The sequence below is a fragment of the Carcharodon carcharias genome, chromosome 13 (genome assembly GCF_017639515.1).
Source record: "Carcharodon carcharias isolate sCarCar2 chromosome 13, sCarCar2.pri, whole genome shotgun sequence".
In the NCBI taxonomy this organism is placed as follows: domain Eukaryota; kingdom Metazoa; phylum Chordata; class Chondrichthyes; order Lamniformes; family Lamnidae; genus Carcharodon; species Carcharodon carcharias.
The window spans coordinates 23,699,673-23,718,375 of NC_054479.1; the positions used below are offsets into that span (position 1 = coordinate 23,699,673).

At 42.2% G+C, this 18,703-nt stretch overlaps 1 protein-coding gene across 4 annotated transcripts in view; it reads left to right on the top strand.

The window, feature by feature from the left end:
* LOC121285876 (clustered mitochondria protein homolog) overlaps positions 1 to 18,703 on the top strand; it is a 96,382-nt gene that overhangs the window by 37,627 nt on the left and 40,052 nt on the right. For 3 of the 4 annotated variants that reach the window (XM_041202796.1, XM_041202799.1, XM_041202798.1), the window contains exons 4-9: positions 4,371 to 4,514; positions 5,843 to 5,988; positions 6,435 to 6,589; positions 12,211 to 12,336; positions 13,407 to 13,554; positions 14,483 to 14,500. In XM_041202796.1, coding sequence (XP_041058730.1) covers positions 4,371 to 4,514; positions 5,843 to 5,988; positions 6,435 to 6,589; positions 12,211 to 12,336; positions 13,407 to 13,554; positions 14,483 to 14,500 — 737 coding nt within the window. The remainder of the gene's footprint in view (positions 1 to 4,370; positions 4,515 to 5,842; positions 5,989 to 6,434; positions 6,590 to 12,210; positions 12,337 to 13,406; positions 13,555 to 14,482; positions 14,501 to 18,703) is intronic. The other variant, XM_041202797.1, reaches the window with a different exon arrangement.

Below are 18,703 nucleotides of genomic sequence, written 5' to 3' on the forward strand. Positions count from 1 at the left end.
CCCGCTGCTGCTGAACACTCACACAAAGGTGCTAGGCCTGTCCAACCTCCGCGCCCCACCCCCCCCAACCCCACAACTCCCTTGGCCAAATGCTGCCTCCGTCACATTAGGCACCACATGGTATATCCTTCCATAGCAAGGAGGCGCAAGCACGTGGCATGCAGAGGACAGCAAATCGATTGATTGGTGTCACGCCACCTTGAAGCTCCCTTCCCAGTGTGTCATCACCCTGACTTTGACATGTCCTGGAGTTCCAGCACTGCACCTAGGTGCAGCTCCTCCAGGTTGCCCCAAAACAGTAATGTGGGTTTGAATGTAACACATGCTGCAGGGGCAGAACCCATCGCTTCACCACCCTCTCAGGGTGACCTCTGCATGTGCAATATCTGGCCCACCCAGGGAAGGTCACATGATGTCACTACACTCAGTGGGTGGGGAGGGGTGCATGGGAGGGGGGGGGTGGTGGAGTCTGCTGGGTTAAATGACCAATGCCAACATGGTATTCACCCTTCCTGAGCGCAGCAGGTCGTTGAAGCGCTTGTGACACTGGACCCACATGTGCCACACCACATCACGGGAGCTCATCACTTCCGGCGCCTCCTCCCAGGCACGTTTGGTCATGTGGGGGGGGGGCCTTCTCCTCCCATCCTGGGGTACCAGGGCCTCCCATTGTGCTGCCACCTCCTCGAGGAGGGCAGCAAGGCAATCAGCAGAAAAATGAGGGGCACAGTGCCCTCCTGCCCTACCCTCCTACCTGGCCTGCTCACCAGCAGCACTCAGGGAAGCCCTTCCACTGGCCGTGATTCGCAGCCTTTGAGAGGTTGCAGCAACTTTTTAAAACCAGCCGCTGTGTCGCCATTGGACCCGGTGGTCATTGCAGACCCACTGGCTCCCGCCCACTCCCCACTGCTGTGATTCACACTGGGTGGGCCTTAATTGGCCCATCTGCGTAAAGTGGTGGTGCAGACCCGATCTCGGGGGGTGCTCAGGCGCACTCCCACTCTCACGCCACCCCCTGCCAGCCAGAAAATTCTGCCCATAGATTTTAAAAGACCCAAAACAATACCCTGAACCAGTCAAGTGCAAAGCGAGTTTTCTTAACTTCAGTTCTTTGAAAACTTCAGCTTGAGGTGTAGATGTTGAAGGCTTTTCACACTTATTAGATCTCAAAAATGCCTTCCCTTACACACAGCATTTATACATATTTTCTCCTTTGAATGCAATTTCCCATTGTTTCACTATGTCTTTGGACTTTATCTTTCTGATAATAAAAATCTCTCAGAGCACCAAGTTTTACCAGTAATCCTTGGGAAAAATAAACACACTTTCTAAACTTCACCTGTCTAGGTGAAACATTTCACCCCTCCTTTGAAAAACAGTCAAGTCTGGTTTATTTAAAAATGCAAATGTCCTTTTACACCTTACATTCTAAACTTCCCCACGTTTACCATGTTTACATCAAAGCCTTCAGACCAGCTGCCTTTAATTCACTTAAGTCTCTCTCACACACACACAGACACACACACACGTGCATATATATGTGTGTGTGTGTGTGTATATATTTTATATATAATTTTACAATAAATTCCAATAACATTATGAGAATTATTATATCTTCCTGACAAGACGTACCTCGACTGCAAAGGGAGGGGATGGGCCTGTACAGGACACAACATCAAAGTTTACCTGATCCAGGCATATTTCAACTGAGGCCTTCTAATCCAGGAGGACAGCATGTCTGGAACTCACTTGGATATGCCTGTGAGAGCAATTCCATCGAAGACTTGGTCTGTAATAAAACCACTCTTACCGCCAATGAGGAATGCACATCTGTCCAGAGATTTCACTGTCTTCATTAAAGGACCTATGTTCCCCTTCAACACTTCATCCCTCTTTCCTTGTTTCACTGTTAAGAAATGGAAGCTCACATGTCTGGCATCAAGTGTCTATATTTATATGATGTTGAAAAATAGGAAGAGTGCACAGTTGCAGGGGGAAAAAACCTCAGTGACCCAGTCAGTTCTCTGTCTGACATGGTGGCCTTCACTCTCAGCCCACTTCAATGCTGCATTCCCCTTGTGGCTTTGGACCTGGTGGAGACACGAGAACTATTCTTGAGAAGAAACTTTGGCTTGTAGTAGCCTCTACAGTGCTGAGGTTTCTCAATACAGCGGAGTCTTTGGCACGTGGTTGGATGGGATGGAGTGCACTGCAACCCTTTCATTTATGCATTGCAGACTGTATTCACCCTCTCCAGTAGGAATGCCTGACTTTCCTTCCCTGACTCTGCATGGTCAGCCATCTTGGCAATCTCCATTGCTCCCTTCTGCAAGGTGGTGATGATATGTAAGATGTGAACCTTTCCTCTGTTCTGTGCCCTTTCAAAGGCATTATGTGCCTGTTCCTCCTGCGAGGGCAAAAAGAGAAGTAAGGACCTAGATTCTCTGAACAATGCCACTGGATCAAATACATAAGAAGCTGGATGTATTGGTGCTGGCAGGTCATCAGCAGGGCTCTGAGCCTTGCGAAGAGATCAGTAAGAACCCTGAGCACATGTTACTCCCATGTTCCAGAGCAGCATCTAGCTCTTTAGCTGGAATGTCTGCTGGAAGTTGAATGCCCAGAGGTTTCTCATCATGGTCTGGCATTGCACTCACCTTGCCAGTGCAAAAGTAATTAATTGAACCTTTTCCTGCACTGTAGCCAGTTTCTCCTGACCACACTTCATCTACTGACATTTTCTACTAGTTCTATCCATGCCTGCTTGGTTTGAGAAAGTGTCCTTCTCCTACCATGCTCTGGAAAGAGGCCTTCACTCACTGCCTTGAAGAGGACCTCCAGGTTGGTGTTTGCCAAGTGAGGGGCAGCCCTGCCACAGGTTCTGGCCCTCTGTCTTTCCTACTCCATGACTGATATTGCAAATGATTCACTAAAACAATAATGGTAGCCATGGCCTGTTTATATTGAGCCCACAAGATATCAGTTCCACCTCTGTTCCCACCCTTGTGGCTCTTAACTGATTATGCCAGCAACCCTCCAGCCAATTAACAGGTCACCCTCGTGAAAATCAGGCCTGTGATTGCTTCCTCCTGGGGAACGGCATCAGGACCCAGGAACACTCCTGACCTTGTTTCCTGGAAGGAAAATTAGGCCCAACGATTCAAAATGGTGACCTTTCATCAGAAGGCAGCTTGCCACCACCTCCTCAAGGGCAATTAGTGATGGGCAATAAATGCTCTCCTAGCCAGCAATGCCCACACCCCATGAATGATTAAAAAAAAATTCTGCTTTTTTATCCTTTTGACCAAAGTGAATAACTTCACACTTCCCTACATTATACCCCATCTGCCATCTTGTTGCCCACTCACTATACCTCCGTGTCTTCCCGCCAGCTAACATTTCCACTTAGCTTGGTATCATCAGTAAAGTGAAAACTGAGAGAGGGTGGTGAGAGGAGTGAGGGGAAGGGTGTATGATAATATGGAAGGCAGGAGTGATTTAAATGACAAAGTCCAAGGTGCAAGGCAAACGTGGGATGGTAATGGGGCTTCCAATTTATCTTTTCTAAAATTTGCTGATAGCCATTGGTGGTACAACTATGGTAGCTCTAGTAGTTTTTCATAGGTGAGCCTTCATGGTGAGTGTTAGTATGCTATTAAACTGCGGGGGGAGCATCATGCTTCACATATGTGCACTTTTTTACAACGATATTGAGGCTATTTGTAATACCCATCACCACCTCAGCACAGACCAACATAGACGGAACTTGTGACTTTGCTGGTCTATATGATGCAGCACCATAACATATATTATTATATTTATCTATGCATCTAATGTGGAAGGATAGTCCTGCCCTGTGGTTTTTAATTCAATTTTGAGCCTTTTCAAAATGGGTGTTGTGTTTGTATTGCGCTTGAATAACTCTCCCTGTTCCTGTGCTGGCTTATTCCAGAAAATCATTAATGCCTGTTTGATCTTTTTAAAAAGTGTGTTGATCATAAAAGAAATGTTCCGTGAATAAACTGCAAGGATTATGATCAAACTTTCAATTTTAAACACGGGAACAGGATAGGCCATTCAGCCCCTTAAGCCTGCTCCACCATTCAGTTAGGTCCAGGCTGATCTGTGTCATCACTCCATTTACTTGCCTTGGGGTTGTATAATCCTTAATTTATCAATCTTAGTATTTCTATTTTCAATTGCCCCCTAGCTGCAACAGATTATGGGGGTGGAGAAAGTTCCAAATTTCCATTACCCTACATGCATTGTGTCTTCTTCAATTGTTCTTTCTATTTCCAGAGTTTTGCAGTTTAAGGTGGAGCCACGCTGTGCTCTGGTACAGCACTGAAGTGACTTCCTTTCTGTTTCAGAGCCATACACTGTCCGAGAGGTTAGGATTCATATACGCCACATCCGGGATCTGTTGAAGAGTCTAGATCCTGCAGATGCCTATAATGGCATGGAGTGTAACTCCCCTTCTTTCTTAACCAGCATCTCGGAGGGAGATTTTGGAGGTATGATTTGTGCATATACTTAGTTATGAATAGATATTAAAAGGAGTGATGGCATGAGTGAGCGCAATAGTGATCTTCTGCAACATGGGATTAGATCCAGTGCGGATTGAAAGCCTCCTCTCTTGTATTGTGAGATAATGGACCTGTTGACTTCCTTCTGTGCTGTATTATTCTATGGTTTGATGAATTTGGGCAGTCTCAAACTAATATCCAGGAGCACATGGTCTACAGCACAAACTGCCCTCATCTGGAAAGCAATTTGCAATCTCATTCAATCAATTAGATTGCTGATGAATTTATGATTTATGTGTGTTATGTCTTTTAAAAATTAGCTCTTTGTGCTGAAAGACAGATGCAAGGGATTTGGCAAACATGCAGGCATTATTAAGTTGAAAGCTGCATGCTAGAGCATTTCTTGTAAGAACAAATCAGTGTTGATAGTTCCCTCTGATGATATGACTTTTTTTTCCTAACTGGACATAAATTACGTAATAACTTTAAACAGCAATAACTTCACTTCCTAAGGCCCAACAGCAGGTTCTCATTCTTTTAAGGAATGTGACTCAGTCTCCCCAGGGAAAAAATGTGAATACAGAAGACATAAAACTTGGAAATATTGTGAACAGTAAATGGGATAGTGATGAACTTCAAGAAGGTACAGACAGGCTGGTGGAGTGGCAGCCACATGACAGTAGAAATTTAATGCAGAGAAGTGAGAAATATAAATTTTGGTAGGAAGAACGAGGAGCGGCAGTATAATCTTAAGGGTAAAATTCTAAAGGGAGCGAAAGAACTAAGAGACCTGGGGTTATATGTACACAAACCTTTGTAGGTGGCAGGGCAGGTTGAGAAAGTGGTTAAAAACCATATGGGACTCTGGGCTTTATAAACTGAGGCATGGGGTACAAAAGCAAGGAAGTCATAGTGAATCTTTATAAAACACTGGTTCAGCCTCATCTGGAGTCCAATTCTGGACACTGCATACTAGGAAGAAGTGAAGCCTTTAGAGAAGGTGAGAAGAGATTTCTGAGAATGGTTCCAGACATGACTTCAGTTACATGAATGGACTGGAGAAACTGGGGTTTTTCTCCTCAGGGAAGAGAAGATTGAGTGGGGATTGATAGAGGTGCTCAAAATCATGAGGGGTCTAGACAGAATAAATAGAGAGAAACTGTTTTCATTGGTGGAACAGTGGAGAACCAGCGAGCATAAAGGATGGAGGAGTGGGACCAATTTATATTGTTTTTGCAGAGAGCTGGCACAGACACAATGGACTGAATGGCCTCCTGTACTGTAATCATTCTATGAATACATTTTGTTCCCTCTAGATATAACCACAACTGGAAAGAGGAAAAGACGTTCTGGTTCGGATCAGCCACTTGAGACTATTGACTGCTCTCCTCCAGAATATATCTTGCCAGGATCCAAAGATCGACCCCTTTCGTTCCTACAGCCTCTAACCACAGATAACAAGGTGTGTTATGAGGCAATCAGAGTGAAGTAATATTTGTATATTAAGGCAGAATCAGCTGTCCTGTTCAGAAACGTTCTGCTGCCTTTGTTTTTGAAAAAGCATAGCGTTCAGCAATTTCAAGTTAGACAAAATAAGGTGGATGATGTTGTATTTAGGAAACAAGTCTGAGATATCAAACTAGTTTAATGTCCACAATAACTACCTTGTGAACAGTGTTGTAGTTCTTGCTGTATTATAGCTTGAATAAACTCTAACACATTTCCATCCTTCCTGATTCTCCTTTCAATTGAAAAATCAAGGTGATTGTAGTTTCTGTATCCTAGCAAAGAATTCTTTAGCAGAAGTGAATAGAAATCCTGATTCAGGTATGCATTGCTTTAACTAGCTCGTTCTTTCTCTGGATTCAGTGGGGAAGTGGAGCTCGCTAATGGATATCCTCTCTGTAGCCCCTGCAGTGTCTGAAGTCTCTGACGATGAGTGGCTGGAACCCTCCCCCTGGTCACCGTAAAATGCGTGGGGACCTGATGTATCTCAACATCATCACCATGGAGGATCGTCATGTCAGCATCACTGCATCCACACGAGGATTCTACATCAACCAGTGAGTGCAAGTCCCTGTGCTCAGTATTTCTAACTGATGTATTCATGCAGGAAAACTCTAAATGGTCTTTTAAAAAATGAGGCAAAATTGAACCCTTTGAGATTTCAGATGATTTAATTGTTAAGATGTTATCAAATGTGAAATATTAAAATCAGTCTCTGGGGCAATTTATGAAATTAACGGACTAGATTCAGAGATCAACATCATTGCTGGGGAGAGTTGTACAAGAGTGGAAGACATAGAGCTTGTGCATGGTTTGTGTTGTGTCTGAGGTTCTGAAGTCAAAATTCTGAGAACCCTAAGGCAGATATTTTGTAATTTCTGGTTTATTCCAGTTGAAAATCTGTTCTTTGTAAACTAATCATAGCTTTTTTCTGTGTGGACATTTAATCCAACGTTCAGCTGTGTGAATTGTCAATCTCCCTTTAGGGGTCAGTGACATTGTGACGGTGGAACATGTATGTTTTTAATTAGGGATGTGGATTCCTCTACATTTATTTTAATATGCCCTTCTCCCACCACCCGCACCACTCACCTCTGCTCCAAGCTACAAAGTGTACAACTCTAACGTTAGAGCAGCCAACTACCCTTGTATGATGATCTCCATTTTAATTGTGTTAACTTAGGGATAGTTTTGTGCTGTGGATTCACAGTCAGGCAGCCCAACCTAATTTTATATTGGATCTTGACAGCCAACAGAAAGAGGAGACTCGTATCTGGATGAACTTTGAGCTTTCGAGTGTACTGCATGGCAGAAACCACTCAGTAATTGTGTTTGTGATTGCTCTTTTCTAGAGCAAGTCAAAATGATTCCCACTGCCTTGCTTGCTCCGTAAACTCAAGTCTTCATCTGCTTCAAGTATATCAAGTATGTGCATTTTCCCTAACTGTGTCACGCAGCTCTCTTCTCTCATGGTGCCTATTGTTTTTTTTAGATACCTCTTATCCTTTTGCAGTGACCCACTTCCAACTAAACAGAGATACAACATGGCTCTTTTAGTGCTGGGTGTAATCGAAATGATCATGGGAATGAAGATTGGTGGGTGGAGAAGGGCACTGATGAGATTTTAATGGTAAAACAAATCTCTCTTAACTACCCCTATCATTTTCCCTTCCACCACCAACTGATGGACACACGGAACAATTGTCTTGGGAGCCCACTCAAATATCTAATTGCTTTTTTATTGATCTTGGGTTCCTGCAACCCAGGTGTCTCATAACCGCTAAGCAGGTCAAGATAGACTTGTCAGAATGCATTAAACAGAGAACCAGGAAGACCTGTTATTTCCCTTTTAATTTCAGCTCCTGCTGTCAATCTAATGGTAGCCAGTGAAGGCATTGAACTAGCTGCAGCATGATTTCCATGTATTTTAAACCCGCATTTGCCTGGTGACACAATATTGTGTCAACATGGTGATTCCCACCATGATTACTGGGCAGACTGATGTTATAATTTTGCGAAACATGCAAAATGTTGGCTCCTCTGCGTGCGTATACTCCCTGAGCTGCACTTTGCTGCTGGTTTGCATTGAGAACTGCAGCATGGTTTGTAAGGTAAATTCAGGAAAGTGGTGCTCTTGAGCCATTCTCTCAGGACTTGGCTTAGAACATAAGAAATAGGAACAAGAGTAGGCCATACGACCCCTTGAGCCTGCTCCGCCAAGTATGTGTAGTACAAAAGACCCTTTATTCAGGTTTTCACAAATTACGCTCTTGAGTCCCATATTCTGGTTGTAACACAAAGCCACTAAACATTTCCAGATGGTTAAAAAGCGTAAAACTCATTACACTTTTATCAGTCATAGATAAGAACAGACCTTTCTTGTTGCAACAGCGTGGCTTAATAGAAAAAAATAACCAACTGGTTTTTTTGACACTAAAAATAAACCACTGATCGCTGGTTGCTTGGTTACTATGATTGCGTAGAAAATATCTGAAAGCACAATTTACAAGACAGAAATCTTCAGCGGTTACCTGGGTGTGACCAGCCAAACTCTGCAGCTGTACACTAAGTAGGACTTGTCAGGTCTTGTATTCTCCACCTCACTTTCGATCCATTTTCTTGTTTGGTGGTGTGTGTATTATTTAATTTCTTTCTTGCAGAAAATGCTGACTCTTCGATCAAAGAGGGTGCAGTTCCACAGTCATGAAAGACTATTGACCTGAAAAATTATCTGCTTCTTTCTCTGCAGATGCTGAGTATTTCTGGCACTTTCTGCTTTTCTTCACGGTCGTCATCTTTATTTAATTTGCATGTGTCCGTGTGTATGACTGCTAACCTGTGAAAAGAGCAGGCCATTCCAACAACAGGGAATACCAGAGCAGCTCTTGATTGCTGTCCGCACCTCATGTCCTCGCATCTGCATCTTTTAGCAGTGGTTGCTGGCTAATAATCAAGAGCAGGAACTCTGACTGTTACTGATAGGTCAATCTTAGTCCATAAAGGAATACAATACACCACTGATCTGATATTTCAGCCGATTAACTGAGTTTTATTGCTGATGTATTGCCCGGCCAGCCCACAACACAATTCTTCATAGTGTGTCCTGTGGGTGAATGCCACTGGGCCAAATATTGCTGGAGTGGGGGCATCTCACAGTATGTGCCATTAGGTAGAGTTTTTCCTGTGCCCTTCAGCTCAGATGTAATTTGTGGAGCAACTTGCCAGACATGTGAGCTGATAGCGGGTGCTGTGAGGGCAGCAAAGTATCTCCATGATCCTAATGAACACTGGGATCAACAGTTATCTTAGCAAATAAGATTCAAGGATTGAGAAAGAAAGAAACAAACAATGGAGAAGGCTGAATTAGAATCAAATCAGACAATGAACGTGAAATAGGAAGAGAAAGATTGGATTAAGAGAGAGAGGAGAAAGGAAAAGGAAGAAGAAAATGTGAAAATTTAAAATGACACTAAGTATCTCAAGAAGGATTTATTTCATGCAAAATGAGCCTCAACAGTTCAAATTTTCCAGCTGTGATTTGGAAAGGTTGATTGGTATAAACAATTATCATATCATTAGAAGGATACTTGTGCTATTAAGTAGTAGTAAGTTTAATGGCCAAACAATGTGCAAATCCAGCAACTTCTTCAAAAATAATGAGAAGCTGCTGTTTGTGCAAAAAATTGAGTGGCCAATCCGACCAGCAAGTTCTGGGGATTTGTAACTCATGGTCTACCTCTTTTTAGTATCATAGAATCGTAGGACAGTACAGCAGAGGAAGCTATTTGCCCCATCAAGTCTGCACTGGCTCTTTTGAAGGGCAATCCAGTTAGTCCCTCTCCCCTGCTCTTTACTCATTTCCCTGTAATATTTTTCTCCTTCAAGTGTTTATCCGATTCCCTTTTAGAGGTTCCTGTAGAATCTGTACCCGCCACCTATCAGGCAGTGCATTCCAAATCCATAAAATAAGTTTTTCCCTATGTCGCCTCTGGTTCTTTTGCCAATAACCTTTAAATGTGTCCGTTATTGATCTTTCAGCCATTAGAAAAAACTTTCTCTTTATTTACTGTATCAAACCCCTTCATAGTTTTAAACATCTCTATCAAATCTCCTCTAAGCCTTCTCTCCTCTAAGGGGTACAACCCCAGCTTCTTGAACCCATCCATATAGCTATAATCCCTCACCCTCACCAGGCTAGTAAATTTCACATCATTCCTAAATCATTGTGCCTAGAAATAACAAAGTACTCCAGCTGGAGATGGATTAGTGCCTTATATAGATTTAGTATAACTTCCTGGCTTTTGTACTCTATGCCTCTATTTACTCAGGAATCCCATATGCTTTATTAACTGTGTTGTAAGCCTGTCCTGTCACCTTCAAAGATTTCTGTACAAACACCCTGGTCTCTCTCTCTCCTTCTACTCATTTTAAAATTGTAGCGTTTAACGTGTATCATCCCTCCTCATTCTTCTTACCAAAATTCATCATTTCTCACTTCTCTATCTTGAATTTCATCTACCATGTGATTCCTCCAACCGATGTCTTGAAGTCTATTGGTATCTTTCTCACTGTTTACTACATTTCACTACACAGCACTGTGGTTGAGTCTTAACTGCCATCTGAAATGGCCTGGTGAACCGCTCATATATTTTCATGGAGGTTTTTCCAGGTATTTCTGTTTTTGTTTTTGTTAAGTATGAAACCAGATGGACCACCTAGCATTGAGCTAGGCACTGGACATGAGAAAGGCATACCCAGCCCAGTCAACTCTTGGCATCAAGGCTGCATTTGATTGAGTACCTGAGAAGCCTGAGTAAGATTGAAGTTATTGGGAATCACGGGAAAACTCTCCACTGGCTGGAGTCACACCTCACACAGAGGAAGGTAGTTGTGGTCATTTCAGCCTCAGGACATCACTGCAGGAGTTCCTGAGGGCAGTGTCCTAGGCCAAACAATCCTCAGGTGCTTCACCTTCTCACCATCATATGGTCACTGATGATTGCAGTGCTCAGTTCATTCAGTTTGCAAGTTCTCAAATACTGAAGCAATCTGTATCCATCTGTAGCAAGATGTGGAGAATATTCAGGCTTCTACTGATGAGTGACATGTGAAGTTCATGTCACACAAGTGCCAGGCAATGACGAGCTCCAACAAGAGAGAGCTCTTTGACATTCAGCAGCATTGCCACCACTGAATTCCCCCATCATCAATGTCACTGGGGGGAGTTGGGGGTGGAGCGGTTGGTAGTGGTCACCATTGAACAGAAATGTAACTAGCCCAACCACCATACCGTGGCTACAAGAGCAGGTCAGAGGTGGGAATTCTGAAAAAAGTAATTTGCCTCCTCACTCCTTAAACCCTGTCCACCACCTTAAAAATTCACTCCCTCCACCACTGGCATGCTGCAGCAATCTCCAAGGCTTCTTCGACAGCAACTTCCAAACCCACGACCTCTACTTCCTAGAAAAACAAAGGCACATAGGAACACTACCACCTCCAAGTTGCACATCATCCTGATCTGGAAATATATCGCTTTTCCTTCATCGTTGCTGGGTCAAAATCCTGGAATTCCCTATCTTGTACATTTGTCACACAAACTGCAGGGTTCAAGAAGGCTGCTGTCCACCATTGGAGCAATTTGGGATGGATAATAAGTGCTGGCCTTGGCAGCAACATCCACATCTTATGCATGAATGATAACAAAACTTAGAACTTTCAAAATTGCATTATTAATGTATGTCAAAACAACAGGAGTTTGGGCAGAGTGCCATTTTGCGAACTTCCCTCTGTCAATAACTTCCCTATGTTGTAGGTGGAGGCAGATTTACATCTAATGGCAGTGCCCCAGCCAGAAGTCCATTGACTTGCGGCAGGACTGGAAGATCCCGGTGGCGGGCAGGCGCGGAAAATCCCGTCCAACGTCTCTCCCCAAAAGAGTTAATGGTATCCCCTCTCTGCAGATTGATCCTGATAAGCACGTAATCCTAGATGTCCAGTTTGAGGAAATTTGGTGCTAGGAAAAAGAAAAAAAATGTCGTATGGATCTTGTTGCATCCAATGAAATAGAACCGGAAAGTGAAGAAAGAGTTGCTTAATAACTAGTCTTAATCCAAGACATTGCGCTAACAGTACCAACCCTGAATAAAAGCTATTTATAATTTATTCTATTCTAAATTAGGTCAACCGTGGATGTGTTTAACCCAAAACCAGGCAGTCCTAGTCTGCTGTGCCACTCCCTGTTGGATCTTCTGAATCAAATTAGTCCGATATTCAAGAAGAATTTTGCAACATTGCAGAAGAAAAGGTATGAATGGAGCTAATGAGTGATATCTGTTAAGGTGGATAATAAATTTTCAGTTGCTCCAGAGAGATCTTTTCATCTATTTCCAAAATGCATGAAATTCTGTTTCCATGATCCCCTCCCCCAACTCCATGTGACAAGAAGGCAACCAATCCTCCTCAAAGTGTTAAAATTATATCATTGAGCTGACACTTGGGGGCAGATTTAATTTTACCCCCCCCCCCACCAAGATAGTGTCCAGCTTGCACTTGCTTCCTATCTAAAGTGATGGAGTTAAGTTCGTGGACTCTGCAAAATGTGGGTTGAAGTTTAAGCCCATGCCTTTTTAAAAAATAATAATTTTGGTCAACTTGAAGAATGCTCCTAGTCTGGCTAGAGCATTATGATCTTTGTTTCCCTAAAAGAACCCATTAAAATTTTGTTCCATGTGAGTTGTTCAAAAAATATTAAGCCACATCAAAATGGCAATCATCCCTTTATCCCTGCCTTAACAGATATAAAATTTCTCTCCTATATCAAAGTTACCCCCCGTGATCTGTCTTCCTGTTGGGTAACCTTTCTGTTTGTCTTTTATTTTGGCTGCCTCAGTGAGTGTGATTACCAGCTAATTGTAAATTTGAGAGTCATTGTGCTTTGAATTTGCTGATCCCAGCAGAGTCCTGTCCCTTTTGGATTTGCAAAAGTCTTTCAAGGAAGACATTCTTAGGCTTTATGGTAATGCTTTGTGGCAGTCAAGGGTATTTTTCTTTAGTGGCAGTCAAGGGTATTTTTCTTTAGTGGCAGTCAAGGGTATTTTTCTTTAGTGGCAGTCAAGGGTATTTTTCTTTCGTGGCAGTCAAGGGTATTTTTCTTTGTTCCTTGCAGAAACTGCACTGTCTTGATCTTGGGGATGTGCTACTATCTGTGTTTTCTGCCAGCTGCATTTTGTCATGTTCCAAATACAATTCATTTTGGAAAATGTCCAGCTACAAGTTGTGACATTTATATTTTAGAAGCTTTTTGTACAACGTGATTAATGTCCTGTCATGTGCCAGCTGGCGCACCTTTTTGTGATTTTTGTTCTTTATTTCCAGGGTGAATTGTCATCCGTTGGAGAGGGTTGCCACACCATTCCAAACCTACAGTTGGACCACCCCACACAGACAGCATACCATTGATTGTGTGAGAGCTGAGGATGCGTATACCTCCCGACTAGGATATGAGGAGCATATTACTGGGCAGGTGAGAGCTGGCCAACCACGTTCCAATCTAGAGGTCTTTTTTAAGCGTTGGGGATGAGGGAAGGTGGCTGGAAAATGTCTTTGGAGAAAAAGCAAGTTTTAAGTTCTATTTTAGTAATTGGTTGTACATCTGCAATTTTATTTTTTTTTTTATCCTCCCCTGAAGCTCGTTGGCTACAGTTACTTGAGTGTCAGCTGCCCTCTAGAGCCAGCAAGTTATTTGACTGTGCCACAATTATAGCCAGCCCAATCTTGTACTTACCCAATGCTCACAGTTTTCAGTGGCACTCACTATTCAGCAGGAATGTTGCTTGATTTTTATTTATTAATTGTCACTTCTCCCTTGCCCAGGGACACTGGCTGTTGGTAATACCCCAGCATTATCCTCTGGGATCATTTAACACTGCACAAAATACTGGAATATTTAAAAAGGATGAATAAAGACTTTCTATCCATGCAGATAATAGTGTGAAACTGCAAAACAATCATCCACTCAACTATACCAGATAGGCAAAAAAAATCTGGAGAAAAAATCGTAGCTAATTCATAGTGAGCTCTTGCTTTTTCTTTCTGACACTCTAATGCAACCATGGAAGCTCTAAGAGACTTTGATCACTCACAACTCCTCAAAACTGCAACCTATTAGCAATTCACCCTGTCTGTCTAATTGGAAATGTCCTCTTTTCTCAGAAGTTTGCCAAGTTCCCTTTTAAAGGACTTCAACCTCATGTTTAGCAGTTTGTTCCATAGGGCAGTGACATTCTGACATGATAACTATTTGTTGGAGTCTAACCTAATTCTTGGTCCATTGATCTTTTATGCATGACCTTTAGTTATGCTGTCTCAACTATCTCAAATAACCTATCTAAATGGATTGAACCTAATCCCCTTATTTTTAAAAACTCTAATCACACTCCTCTCTCTTGTAGGGTGTTGGTTACAGTTTGGTAAGTATGAAAAAGTCTTCATAGTCATACATAGGTTAACTGTAAGTCTTTACTAACTCTTAGAACTATTTACAAATATACAGTAAAGGCTACAAGCTAGGAGCAGTTTACATGCTTGCTGATACATATGGCTTTGTCCAACATTAGACTTAACCTGTGTGCAGGTCATATGCTCTCTTACATCATTGTGTGGGCAGTACTGTTCTCAATCCCACATTAACTCTAAGTATCTTTGTGACAGCCCTTATTCTAAACCTCTCCCCAAGTCTTTAATCACTTAGAATATATTGGATATAGTTTGCCTTATGTCTTATATTGTTATTACAATCATGCATTTACATTGTCATTACTACATTGTTACTAACCCATCTCCCCCTTCAAGGTTTTGAATTCAAAGTTTTAGGCGGCCTGGAGGCCTTATAACTTCTGCCATATTTCGTTCACATTATTTTGAACTACATTTGTCGCTGTTGGTTCTTCCTGTAGGTTTGGAGGTTGTTCTGGAATCTGGATATGTTTTCATCCTTTGCTTCCATTCTTTTTGTTGAACCACACTAGGTCAATTCGGCTGTTGATCTGGTCAGTGGTTGCCATCCTAACTCGTTTCTTACGGGGGTGGGGGGGAACAAACATTGTGCTCATTTCTTTCACTTCTTCCGTCATCGTGTGGGTTGTGGAACGCATGTGGAAGTTTACGTTTCAAAAATGGAATCCTTGTTCCCACTTGTTTCACAATTTTACCCAAATTTTTGAGTACTTCCTTCTTGTCCAGTTGTTTTTCAAGATTATGAATCTTTTCATTCAATTCAGCTACTACCTTTTTTTATTCAGTGGATGTGGGCATTGCTGGCTAGGCCAGCATTTATTGCCCATCCCTAATTGCCCCTGTTTAAAGGGCATTTTAAGAGTCACATATAGGCCAGACCAGATAAGGACAGCAGATTTCCCTCCTTAAAGGACATTAGTGAACCAGATGGGTTTTTACAACAATCAGCCAGATTTTTATTGAATTCAAATTTCACCATCTGCCATGGTGGGATTTGAACTGGGGGTCCCTAGCGCATTACTCTGGGTCTCTGGAATACTATTCAGCGACAATACCACAATGTCACCACCTCTGGTAAGTTGAGTTGTCTTTCTTTCAGGGTTATCTGCAGAACTCTCATATAAGTTTGACAGTTCCATCTGGGCATTCAGTTCTGTTTGGAATCCTTCACTGACTGCTCCTTGGACTCTTTCAGTTCACTTGTTATATCGTCAAACTGTTTTGTAAAATTTCTCTTGCCTGCTTTCAAAGTCTGGATTTGTTCTTCCACATTGCGTATCTCAACCTTTTATGCTGTTCAGATTGGACTGAAGTTCATCAGTTCTTATTTTAAATTCTGCTTTCAAGAGGTCATGCTGAACTTGTATAAAATGTTAGTTAGGCCTCATCCAGAGTATTGCGTCAAGTTCTGGGCACCATACTTGAAAAAGAATGTGAAGGCATTGGACAGAGTACAGAGGAGGTTCACAAGAATGATTCCCGGGATGAAGAACTATGAGGATAGATTGGGGAGGTTGGGACTGTTTTCCTTAGCGAAAAGAAGGCTGAGAGGAGACTTGATAGATGTATTCAAGATCCTAAGGAGTATGGACAGAGTAAATAGTGAGAAACTGTTCCCACTCAAGGGAACATCAACTAGAGGGCACAGATTCAAAATAATTGGCAAAAGGAGTAAATGGCCAGGATTTTCCCATTGGCGATTTGGGGGCTGGGCCCGCTTGCCGAGGGGAAAATGACGCAGGATGACGTCGGGAGGAACCCCTGATGTAATCCCGGTCCATTTAAATCTTCAGGAAGGCAGGCGGACAGCGAAATCAGCTGTCCGCCCGCCGACCTCTCAATGGCCAATTAAGGCGATTGACAGGCTAATTAACCTTGTTAAAGACCCTGCCCATCCAAGCTTAAGGCTGGCGGGCAGGCCAGGAGCCCCAGAGGGCTCCAGATTATTCATGAAACTTCATCCACAGGCGGGATGAAGTTTCATGTCCATTTTTTAAAAATTTAATAAACTTTATGTGTTTCTTATTAACACGTCCCATCTCGTGTGACATAATAAATTTTAATATTTCTCTATTTTTTGACTTTTCTTACCTGTCAGTGAACTCCCTGAGACAGCACTTTGCCTCAGGGAGCAGTGCGCTCATTTCCCCGCTTGCCCACCAAGGGCAAAATTCTGCCCAATATGTTGTGAGGAAAAATGTTTTCACCCTGAGGGTGGTTGGAGTCTGGAACAAACTTCCTGAAAGTGTGGTGGAGGCAGGTTTGATTGAGGTATTCAGAAGGAAATTGCATTGCTACCTGAAAAGAGAGAATGTGCAAGGTTACGGGGATAAGACAGGGGAGTGGGACTAGGTGGAATGCTGTTCCAGAGAGCCAGTGCAGACTCAATGGGCCAAATAGCCTCTTTCTGCACTGTAAAGATACTGTGATCTGTTCTGATGCATCAGCAATCCCTTCTCCTGTATCAGGCATTTTGCACGACGCTTACTAGAGACTTCTGATGCTTGAAGTTCATCAAATTTTAACTGAAGGTCTATCTTTGTTGAATGTGCTTCTACAAGTTCATCATTTAAGCATTTCAAGTACTCTTTCAAGTGTTCTACTTCCTATGAATGACTATCCAGTGTTCTCATCAGTTCTCGTTTTTCCTTTACAAACTTAACTTTCGTATGTAAAAGTTGGTTCTCTGTGCTGATCAGTTTTTCTTTAGCAGAGCATAATTCCTCTGTGCTACCCTTCAAGCTCACGTTCTGTAATTGTAGTTCTTCCAAATGCTCCTAAGTCTCATCACATGCTTTTATGAAAAGTTCTACTTGCTATTGCCATTCTAGGTTCTTAATTTTCATCTCTTCATACATAGTTTTGGAAACGTAATGATTTCCCAAGTTTTTTTCCAAATGTCCAACCCCATCCCGGTGTCTTCCCTGCCAACTGGTTCTTCGGCTATTTCAAGGCCACAACTTCTTTGCGTGATTTTTCTGCCCGCTGTTGTGCCAGGCTGTATTTCCAACTTCGATTTATTTGGTATTTCCTCCAGGTACCTTTTGTAACATCTCCAAAACTTGTTTGTTCAGATCTTGAACAATTTGGTTCTTTGAAGACTTTAATTTATCGTGCATTTTCAAAGGTCTATACTCAGCTCGAATTTTGTGTTTCAAATCTTCCAATTCAGCTTTGATGTGAACATTTTCCGACCTTATTTCATTTTCCTTTAGCAGGGTATTTGGGACTTTATCAGATAGCTTTCCTTCATTAACAGACAGCTGCTCACACCATACTGCCACCTGCTGTTGCAGTTCAGGTAATGTATTGGGGTTTCCACAAATATGTATATTTGCGACTTCCAGAAAGTTCATTGCCTCTTTGGAACCCTTTGTATGGTTTGCTTGAGTAATGCCTTCTTTCCTTTTGTAGCTTTACTGGGAGTTTTCCATCCCTCTTTTTAAGCTCTGTGCACTCTACAACTTGAAGGTTAAAATATTTGTCAAGGGCTTTTAATATTTTGTCAAAGCATATTGAGGATTCATCAATGCACTGCATTCAGATTACTTCATCTACAAGTTAAGCAAACCAGTACAAAAAAAGTATTAATCTGGACTTTCTCTGACTTTCTACTTAGACCTGATGTACCCCAGTCGTTTAGAAATTCTCTTCTCCAGGGCATCCAATTTTCCATTGGGTTTGGCCCTTGGATAAGTCCAAATTATTCTGGATGAGTAAAATTCTGATCCATTGTTAGCAATTTAAAAGTGTAGGTTCTGCTTTAAGAATTTTCTAAATAAGAACTTCCTAAATTTCAAGATGGCATTGCCGTTCACTTGTAGGCAACGAGATTTCCTGCATTTATTAGTTTTGGTGGGCTACAATGGCAATCAAGCTCAACTTGAAAAAGCTTTCAACAATGGCTGGCTGGATTGACTGCCTGCAGAGTTCACTTGCTCATCATTTTACTTCAAAGTTGCAAATCTTTCAAAACCTGACTTTTGCTTTTTCTCTGCTGAGTTCAGAAGTAGTGACTCTCCCAGATTATTTTTTCCATTCTGGAGCGATCTTGGCTGTAGATTTGGGAATCGGGTTTTAGCAACGGGTTTTTTCAAACTGCATTTCTGATACTGAATTATTTAAAGATTTCTCAGGACTTGCTGTAGCCTGGAGTT